At 38.5% G+C, this 11,329-nt stretch overlaps 1 protein-coding gene across 2 annotated transcripts in view; it reads left to right on the plus strand.

Annotated features, from left to right (window-relative positions):
* Window positions 1-3,683, plus strand: part of LOC123516511 (arginine and glutamate-rich protein 1-like) — a 34,958-nt gene extending 31,275 nt beyond the window's left edge. The window contains exon 5 of one of the 2 annotated variants that reach the window (XR_006678211.1): window positions 1,441-1,512. Coding sequence is in view for 1 of the 2 variants with exons in the window: in XM_045275919.1 (XP_045131854.1) it covers window positions 1,441-1,593 (153 nt within the window). In the remaining variant the exon portion in view is untranslated. Of the gene's footprint in view, window positions 1-1,440 lie in introns of both variants that reach the window. The other variant, XM_045275919.1, reaches the window with a different exon arrangement.
* The last annotated feature ends 7,646 nt before the right edge of the window (window positions 3,684-11,329 follow it).

The following is an 11,329-nucleotide window of genomic DNA, read 5'->3' on the forward strand; positions in this document are numbered from 1 at the left end:
GCTAATAAAGCTGTAAGATAGGGTGGAATCAAAGCTTTTTGTCTCATCAACTCCCGTCCTCTGACTGACTGTCTTCAGCCTGTTTCTCACCACCGAAATGTTGCATCTCTTTCTATCTTTAATCGCTATTTTCATGCTAACTGCATACCTTCCCTCTTCCTGCGGCCTCGCTGCACAAGGCTTTCTTTTTCCTCTCATCCTTATTCTATCCAACCCTCTAATACAAGGGTTCCCAACTGGTGGGTCGCGACCCTCTGGGAGGTTGCAAAGCCTTGGTAGGGGAGTCGCATAGCCTTTCCAGAAGTAGCTTGGGATAATATTGATTTTATCTCATCAATTACATTTTTTGTGCTCTTATTTTTTATTTTATTTTATTTTATTTATTTATTTATTTTTTTTTTTTTATTTATTTATTTATTTATTTATGTATTTATTTAATTTTTTTTAATTTATTTATTTATTTATTTTTTTTTTTTTTGCAGTGCAAAGCAAAACGTGTGCTATATTAGTTCAATGTCATTAGGTGATATTATTGGTGTATGTATGCATGTTTCTGAGTGAATATGCCTGTGTGAATGTGTGTGTCACAAAATAAAAGGAAAATTAAGCTGCTGATAATAAGTCCTAAGTAGGGGGTCACATGGGTTTCAAACTTTTAGGTAAGGGAAGGTTGGGAACCACGGCTCTAATACAAGAGTTAACCACTATTCTCAATCATTCATACCTTTCACTGGTAAACTGTGGAACTCCCTACCTGCTTCTGTAATTCCATCTTCCTACGATTTGACTTCTTTTAAGAGAGAGGTGTGAAGACATTTGTCCCAGAGTTTTGGCTAATTCTTTCTAATCTTTTAGGGAGACTGTAGTTCCAGCAAATTTTTTTTTTTTTCCTAATATTTTGTTGCCCTTGGCATCCCTCCCTCTTGTGTAAAAAAAAAATATGTTTACCTCCCACCAATGGTACTAATGTAAGTTGGATTTGCCAAATTCGGCCGCCTTCGAGTTGTTCCAAGTCCAAAAATTTATTCCAATACCAAGGGTAAAAATTGTTAAAATTTTTGTTCCGAGTCCAAATTTTTTTCAAGTCCAAGGATCCATTGTAGATGAAAATAGGAGCTGTTTATAACAATTTTTAAATTGTTCTCTCCAACTCCATCCCGTACATATATTTCAATTACCCTAAGAGGGAGTAAGATAGCGGAACTAATTGACTTGTTATAGAAGGTTACAATTGCATCTATGAAATATATGAAATGCCTTTAATGTCACACTGGGTATAGTATACAGTACAAATTTTGTTTTGATATATATATATATATATATATATATATATATATATATATATATATATATATATATATATATATATATATATATATATATACAGAGCTCAATATATAATGATGTATTTTCATTTACATGTTATTTATGAATTTTTAGGCAGAACAGCAGCTGCAGATGGTTGAGGAACAACGCAAGATTGATGAGGAGCGGCAGAAAATCAAGAGAGCACTTGAGAAAAAGACTCGTGAGGAGCAGAAGATCATCTTGGGGAAGAATAATGCCCGACCCAAGATATCTTTCTCAATATAAGCTGCGTACCAATCTGCATGGGCCTTATGTGTACATCAGCACTCTTCAGACTTCATATTATTTTTTATTCTATATTTCTCTCTCTTTATTATTTTTTTTTTTCAGGTCTGTTGCTTTAATTCCTGCATGGAAGTCAACAGAATGTGTGCTTGTAAAAACCCAGATACTTGCTGTCATACCATCTCATATTTCATTACTAGAAGTGTATTTTATACTGCTGTCAGGATTGTCATTAAGTTCAAATATTACTAATCAATCACTGTAAAGTGTCTGGTTTTTTACTATTAGAACATATGTATATATGTTATGAGTAAGATAGGGCCAATGTTAGGAAATTAGGTGGGTATTCACTTTGTGTCTTGTAAGCTTTTAATTGGCTTCAGAAATTAAAGCTCATATCATTCATATATATATATATATATATATATATATATATATATATATATATATATATATATATATATATATATATATATATATATATATTCATTTGTTTATCTAATTGAATGTAATTGTATTCGTATTTACTTTTTCTTTTATTTATAGATTTATTGATTTTTATCTATTTTTCACCTATTACTAAGTTCAAAGTGGAATGAATATCTGTGGTATGGTTGTATAGGGCAGCAGCAGACAGCCTTATAAGAGGAGAGTTAAAGAATATATTAAGACTGTGATCACAAATCCTAATTATCTTGATTATACTAGCATTAAATGTTTCACAATGGCTGGTCATTCAAAACAAGAAAATGTTTTGTATGCTAATATAGTGGTAGGAGTACAATGGCGTAGAAACCATGTGACCTGGTGGTTGTTATGGTCCTTACATCAGAGACACTGCCCTCTGTTCATCCAGTCAGGAGTTCAATTCACTGTTCTGGTGAGAATTTATCTTACCTTTAGATATTTTTCTCAGTGTTTCAATGGAGTAAGGTATTACACTTGCTGTTTTCACTGCTTTGAAAGTTATCAGCATATTTTAGAATTTCCAAAGAAGCACGTTTTTCAATAACACACTGTTATAAGCTGGTTTCTGGCACTACATGTAATACCTGTACAGCAGGTAAAAATTTATACCAATGAAGATATACCTTCATTGTATTTTAATGTAGATTATGCCCAGTGTCACATGATTTCTTTAATGCAGTACCTCAGTCTTTCAGTCCATCCAACCCTAAGCTAAAAGTTGTTTTATTATTTTTACTTGTGCTTTTGTTTTTGTTTTGTTTATTTACTTTTTTACTTGAATAATTTCAGTTGAATTGAATTATATTAGTGGATTAATACAGTACCTTCATATATATAGAGTTGCCACTTGTCATCAGCCAATGCATTTGAGTCAGAATTACATTCACCCAAAATACAGGGTAGCACAGAAAACACTTATTCATAATATATCTTTAAATTTCTATTATGATCTGACCTTTCACTTCTGGAGCTAAATAAAAACTAAGTTGACAAGACACCTTGTGTTTATATATATATATATATATATATATATATATATATATATATATATATATATATATATATATATATATATCCACATTGATTTTTTTTAATAACTTCCCAAAAGCAATGAATTTCAGTAAAATATTCCAAGTGAGCCCTGCACACAAGATTGAGACTGCTTGGAGACTGTATATTAGGGCTAGCATCTATTACTTATATACCTGGAGAGAAAGGTTTGATATGCAGCATTGCTAAATTTATTTGAAGAACCCCTTAAGGTGAGTCAAAAAAAAAAATATATATATTAAAGTCTTTGTTCCAGAGGAGTCAGTACTCAAAACAGGACTACACTAAGAAGAAGGCAAGATTTACTGGTACTATAGTATAGCCTTTCAAGTATCTTTACTTGAATTCATGATTGATTAACCTTGTCATTTATTTGTTCAAAATCTGTGCCAGATTGGCAGTCACATTTACCTTCATTATTTGCGCCTTCATTTACCCTCCATGTACAAAGTTAACAATTTGCTCTTGTAGAACAACTAAACTGTCAGCTTTATGTTACAGGCAGGATTCATATGTGTAAAATTTTTGCCAATATTCATGTTCTTTATATCCCAATAAATTATATCTCTTAATTTACTATTATCCTTTAGTTGAATTTTACTTTTACTGTGTGTGTGTGTGTGTGTGTGTGTGTGTGTGTGTGTGTGTGTGTGTGTGTGTGTGTGTGTGTGTGTGTGTTTCACTGTTTGATCTGCTGCAGTCTCTGACAAGACGGCCAGACGTTACCCTACGGAACGAGCTCAGAGCTCATTATTTCCGATCTTCGGATAGGCCTGAGACCAGGCACACACCACACACCGGGACAACAAAGTCACAACTCCTCGATTTACATCCCGTACCTACTTACTGCTAGGTGAACAGGGGCTACACGTGAAAGGAGACACACCCAAATATCTCTACCCGGCCGGAGAATCGAACTCTGGTCCTCTGGCTTGTGAAGCAAGCGCTCTAGCGTGTGTGTGTGTGTGTGTGTGTGCGTGCGCGTGTGTCTGCATTTTTTACCTAGTTGTAGTTTTACAGGGCCTGGGCTTTACATCTCCATATCTACACTTATCCAATTTTTCTTTAAAGCTATGCACACTCTTTGCTGACACCACTTCCTCACTCAAACTGTTCCAAGTCTCAACACATCTTTGCGGGAAACTATATTTTTTAACATCTCTCAGACATCTTCCCTTCCTCAGTTTTTTGCTATGCAATCTTGTGCTTCGAATGTCATATTCTTCTCTCAGAATCAGTTTCTCATTATCCACTTGATCCATTCTGTTAATCAATTTATAAACTTGTATCAGATCCCCTCTCTCCCTTCTCTGTTCCAGGGTTGGTAGATCCATAGCCTTTAGTCTCCTCATATGTCATTCCTTCAAATTCTGGAACCATTCTTGTAGCCATTTTTGTGTGTGTATGTGCGCACGCGTGTGTGTGCATATGCGTACATGCTTGCATGTGTGCATGTGTGTTTGTGCGCACGTACAGTAACCCCCACATAAGTTGGATCAATTAGGGAAATGCCAATCCAAGTCAGTCATCAGAAATTGTTTTTATTAATTTTTTTTTTTTTTTTTTTTTTTTTTTTTTTTGACACTTCATGCTTGTTACCACTAACAGTTGAAATGGTCTTTATAATGTATTACATAAATAGATATGTTCTACATAGATGATGCACACACACAGACACACCATAAGTGACCAGTGTCACTTACAAGTGTTGTGGGGAAGATATATGAAATTGTTATCAAAAGATAAATGGGTTAAATATCTGGAAGAAAAACGAGATATATCGAACAGACAATTTGGGTTCAGGACAGGAAGATTATGTGTGTCAAATCTACTAAGTTTCTACTCAAGAGTAGTAGAAGGACTGGGGAGCAGAGATGGATGGGTGGACACTGTGTACCTAGACATGAAAAGGCTTCTGATAAAGTTCTTCATAGCAGACTACTTTGGAAGTTAGAGAACATTGGAGGACTGAAAGGAATGTTAAATTGGATTTGGGATTACATGAAAGACAGAGAGATGAGGACTGTGATCAGAGATACATACTCATCTTGGATTAAAGTAACAAGTGGAGTGCCACAAGGGTCAGTGTTAGCCCCATTATGTTCTAGATACATATAGGTGACATACAGAATAGAATGGCCAGTTATATTAATTTGTTTCCTGATGATGCAAAATTGCTAAGAGTAATCAAGACCCGAGATGACTGTTTACTGCTGCAGGAAGATATAGACAAAATTTATGAATGGAGTAAGAAGTTAGAAATTCAATGGCAAGAAATGCCACATAATGGAATTAAGAAAGAGAAGAAGACTAGTATGGAACTATTTGATGAGAAGAACAAATAATGAAGACAAAAGAGGAGATCTGGTAGTGGTTATACAAGAAACTCTAACCCTCAAAAAACATAAGTAAAATATTTGAATAAATGTATAAAATATTTAATATTAGGGTGGCATTTCGGTGCTTGGACAAGGATATGAAAAAAATGATTATGAGTATAGTACCTCCAAAGTTGGAATATGCAGCAGTAGTGTGGTCGCCGAGCTTGAAAAAGGATACAAGATTAGAACAGATCCAGAGGATAGCTACAAAGATGGTGCCTGAACTAAAGGACCTAACATACGAAGAATGGTTGAAGGAAATGGGACTGCCAACCTTACAATATAGAAGAGCGAGGAGACCTAATAACAATGTATAAAATAGTTAATGGCATTGAAAAAGACAAGAAAGACCTGGTGCTGGTGACAGAAGAAACTGGAAGGACAAGAGGACAGCAAAAAAGATTAGGAAGAGGCAATGTGTGAAGGATATTGGAAAATACAGTTTTCCACATAGAACGGTGGAAAAGTGGAATGCATTGAATGATGAAGTTGTTGCAGCACATAATGTGCATAGCTTTAAAGAAAAATTAGACAAATGCAGATATGGAGACAGGATTCTATGAACCCTGCTTTTTTTTTTTTTTTGCCCTTGGCTGGCCCTCTTTGCTACATACAAAAAAAAAAATACGACTAGGTTAATACACTTCATAGTGTAGTGGTTAGCAAGCTTGGCTCAACCAAGAGAGCTCAGGTTCGATAACTGGGAGCATCAAGGCAAATGGGCAAGCCTCTTAATGTGTAGCCTCTGTTCATCTAGCAGTAAATAGTTATGGGATGTAACTCATGGGGTTGTAGCCTCACTTTCTTGGTGTGTCTGGTGTGTGATGTAGTCTCAGTCCTATCTGAAGATCAGTGTGAGCTTGGACCTCTTTCCATAGGGGAAAGGCTGGCTGAGTGACCAGCAGATAACCATGGTGAATAACACACACACACACACACACACCTAGTAAAATCTATTTAGGCCCATGAAAGTTACTTTAAATGGAAACCACTGTACTTTGTTGAGATATGTGTAAGTAAAACATTATAATTCCTTTCAGATTTTAAGATTCATTGTCATTTTTTAAAAGACAATGTTTCATTTCATTATGTGATGATAACTTTCCACATTTGGTGGGTGTTAATAAACATCACAAGTTACTTAATGTCTTATTGGCAGAGAACTGTTGGCATTGCAACCACATGTTCATCGTTATGCCTTCAGCCAATTATACACTTCTTGCGTTTCCCTGTATCACATCATTGTTACATATCAACCAGTGATACAATATGTTCCAACAAGATTTTGTATCCGAATATCACAATTGTTTCGTTGTGCAATAGTGTCATTCACTTTCTTCTTGCACACATCTACCATTGTTCCCATTTCCTTGACAATTTCCTCCCTGCTTGTTCTTAAATGCTGATTATAATGGTCCACATATACAGTGGAGACTCAATACTCGAATTTAATTTGTTCCAAATGGCTGTTCGAGTATTAAAAAGTTCAACTATTGATACCTATAAATCAGGTAATTCATTCCAGCCATTGCCAAACCCAAGTTTAGAAAAAAAGCAGCGGTTTAATTTTACAGTTATCGCTAGCACTGAAGCACAGAAGCAGGGTTATCCTGTCTCATAGGCTTGTGTCCTGGCAAACACTTTTCTTCCTTTGTCATATAGATCATGTTTGGTAGTTTCTTATTTCCAAGACAGGCCAGTTTCATCACAATTAAAGATCTGTTGTGGGCTTAAGCACTCCTTATCCACAAATTTCTTAAATTCAGGCACAACTAACTCAGTGGCACCTCTGTCAACACTTACAGCCTCACCGTGCCTCACAAGCAGAATGAATTCCAGTTCTTTTCTTGAAATTCCCAAACGACCCTTTACTTGTTATAACTCCTAAAACTCGGGGATGTTGGGATTTTTAGCTCATGCTAACTCGGGAGGTTTGGCGAGAAACACACAAAATAGCCTGTATTCACATACTGATTACACTTAGAAATTCAATAAAGAGTGAGAACAAATGGTGTTCTGCTCACAAGGAACTCCTCTTCTTTGCAATGCAAAAAAACCAGAAGTCTCTAGATGCTATGGTTACCAAAATATCACAGGTTGAATGAGGTGGTATCATCAATGTATGTGGCCCTGCATCCGATCAGGTGCAGCGGCATTGGCTAGAGCGATAGAAAACGGGCGCCTTGTATCTTCTCTCTCTCTCTTTCTCTCTCTCTCTCTCTCTCTCTCTCTCTCTCTCTCTCTCTCTCTCTCTCTCAATCAATCAATCAAATTGTTCACAAAGTGATCTAATTTGTATATTTTTGCAAAAAATATATGAAATACACACAATAGGAGTTGCTGGTGGAATGTCCTCCCCCTCAGTGGTTGAATCTCCTATATCCATATCAGAGCCCAGAACATCACTATCTTCGCTCTCTGTTATTGTAGAAACTTAATTCAAAAGCCCTTCTGATACCATTCTCATTCAAAAGTTGTCTCCCTGGAACATGGCAAGAGATCCGAGATGTTGAAGTAAGGCGGGAGATGTGGCGGAATTGGACACCATGAAATCACTGTCGCTCCCACCATGCATTGTGGGAGTTGGTGACACAGTGACATATAGCATATGTTTACTCCTGATGAGTGTTGCCAGCTCGCAAGCAAAAAATTTGAAAAATAAATAAAAATGGGAAGAAAATTGCCAAAATATAGCCCAAAAACGCCTAAACGTCTATCGACATGCACCGAGTCTTGCATGATGAACGTCTATCAACGTGTCCTGAGTTTTAGGGGTTAAAATCATCATTGGAGTCAGATGTAGGATCAGAAATAAGATCATGATGCAGCAGTCTAACCTTCACACAAATTATGCCCTCTGACAAAGAATCACCAACTGCATCTGTCTTTGGTTTATCCAATCAACAATTTTTCCTTTTCCACTGCCGCAGGTCGCTTAAATTGCCTTTTCACACCAATTGCCACATCAGGTCTTTTAATGAGCTCTGTCTTCTTCAGTATTGTGGCTACTGTAGATTTAGCCATACAGTACTCAGTTGCAAAATTGGTTATTCTTCCTCTTTTCTCATATTTATCTATAATCTTTTTCCTTTTGATGGTTGTCACTACATTCTTTCTTGTAGGCTTATTCTCACCACTAACAAGCCTCTTTGGTGCCATTGTAAACTTCTAAATGCAAAGAAAAACTCCAGAGAGAAAGCACAGGACAATGTTATTCTTACAACAGCAAAGGATCAACTGGTTGTGGTGGCCCAGTAGGGCGTGTGGGACAGCGGAAAGGGAGAGACCTGTTGTTTACAGCCACGTGGATGAACGTTCGACTATTAGGTTTTTTTTTTGAGTACTGAGTCAAACTTTTGCATTTGACTATTGAAAAGTTTGATTATTTAGATGCTCGAGTATTGAATCTTCACCGTATTTGGCTCCTAAATCAAATTAAGTCCTTCTTTCTGGTAGGTTTCTCCGAGCTCTATGGTCTCCTCTTTACTCCACTAAAGATATAAAATAACATAAAACAATCACACGCAGTCACAATCATGGTTCTATGCACAAAGAGTGAATGCTCCTCAAAGATTGGGTGATTGGCTGGTAGAAGCAGAGATGAACGACTTAGATGACCCCCACCAGTGATTCCTGGCAACCCAGACCAGGGAGGGCGAACAGTGCTGCTCACCCCCCCTCCCCCAACTCTCTTTGCTGCCTGACACTGAAGATGGAGGACTCAGGTATGGTTACCCTACCCCCTTCAACATGAAGTTTGCGTGGGCGTCATTGGGAGGGACCGTCAATAGTTTCTGCTTGTTGTCGCTGCAAGTTCTTTCTCTACGTCTGAGACGCTGTGGCCTTGGGTGAGCAGCTGTACATCTACCGCACTACCACCTTGGCAAGTAGGTCGCATCCCTGCCTGACTGTGGGCTGTGACTGGGTCCTTGTGGCATTGGAGGACGTAGTGTGGCCGAGGATGCCCTAATTCAGCAGGAGGGGGCAGTATGAAGCCAAAGACAGCCCCACAATAGGAGGCTGGGCACAGCTGCCAGATGCTCAGTGCATCACTCTCAGAAGCCCGAGGGGTAAACTGTGGTATCTTGAGATATGAGTTTAATTCATTTGGTGATGGAGCATTTATCAAAAAGCTCAAAACAGTACAGGTAACTCAATTTACGCGTGTTTGATTTACGCGTTTTTGTTATTATGCGACCAAAACAATATTGTAATTAATTTAATTTGCACGATCGGTTTGCTTATGTGCGATTTGGCCCAACCACATTTTCAAACTGAGTGCCAGATGCAATTTCAAACTGCGCCAGAGAGTTCCGCAGCTGGCCGATAGGTGGGAGCTCCGGGGCCGGATCCAAGAAGCATGTTGTTGTCTATGTTGGTACAGACAACTTCCATAGCAACCTCCCGCTCACATACCAACCTTCGTAAAATAGCATCCACAAAGATTCGTTGCTGTTGGCAGGTGGAGGTTGGTAGCCCGCCTAAAAGTGCTGGATCCAAGAAAGAAAAGGAGCTGGATCCAAGAAACTTTAACAACGTCAGAGCAACCTCCTGCTGTGAAATGCTAATGAAATACCACGGTATTTCATTAGTAATTCACTATCACTCAGTGCCATGGAGTCGAGGTTATCCTCATGGCATGAGCGTATATGAATACTAAGATATGATATCCATTATAGCAGGCAATAGAAGAGTGGAAATATAAATATTGTAGTGAAAGCAGCACTCAAGCTGAAAGGGTCACAAGACGAAGAAGAAGCGGCCAAGTCACTGCAAGTCTCCGCCTCGACTGTGGCCGATCTCATCTCTGCTTTATTTTTTGGTATTCCATGTAAGATTTCACTTTATGCATTACAAAACAATCCTTTCTTGGGGGCAAGGTTTGTAAAAAGCTAATAGAAATATATATAAGACAGTAATACCACCTCAAGAGGTGGTGTTCCCAGCAATCTAAGAGCAACCTCATAGCAACCTCGTTACCGTCCCTCCAAGCGTTCATGGATCCCATTTCGCGGAAGGAGGTTGCTCTGACGTTAAAGTTTCTTGGATCCAGCTCCTGGCAGCCAATGAGCACTTTTAGGCGAGCTACCAACCTCCACCCGCCAACAGCAACGAATCTTTGTGGATGCTATTTTACGAAGGTTGGTATGTGAGCAGGAGGTTGCTATGGAGGTTGTCTGTACCAACATAGACAGCAACCTGCTTCTTGGACCTGGGCCCTGGAGCTCCCACCTATCGGCCAGCTGCGGAACTCTCTGGCGTGCAATTTGAAATTGCGTCTGGCGCTCAGTTTGAAAATGTGGTTGGGCCAAATCGCGTATAAGCAAACTGATTGCACAAATTAAATTATATTATAATATCTTTTTGGTCGTGTTATAACAAAAACGCGTAAATCAAACACGCACAAATCGAGTTACCTGTACTGTTTTGAGCTTTTTGATAAATGCTCCATCACTGAATGAATTAAATTCATATCTCAAGATACCACTGTTTACCCCTCGGGCCTCTGAGAGTGATGCACTAAGCTTCTGCCGGCTGTGCCCAGTCTCCTATTGTGGGGCTGTCTTTGGCTTCACACTGCCCCCCTCCTGCTGAATTAGGGTGTCCTCGGCCACACTACGTCCTCCAATGCCACAAGGACCCAGTCACAGTCCCTCCAAGCGTTCATGGATGCCATTTCGTGGCAGGAGGTTGCTCTGATGTTGTTAAAGAATCTTGGATCCAGCTCCTGCTCTTTTGATGCCTCATTTGCAGTCTGCCAGCACTGAGTACAGATGGAATCTCTTCAATCTGCCCATAATTCCCCAAGATGGCCCTAAAACATCCTTCATCTTCTC

The sequence above is a fragment of the Portunus trituberculatus genome, chromosome 41 (genome assembly GCF_017591435.1).
Source record: "Portunus trituberculatus isolate SZX2019 chromosome 41, ASM1759143v1, whole genome shotgun sequence".
NCBI lineage: Eukaryota > Metazoa > Arthropoda > Malacostraca > Decapoda > Portunidae > Portunus > Portunus trituberculatus.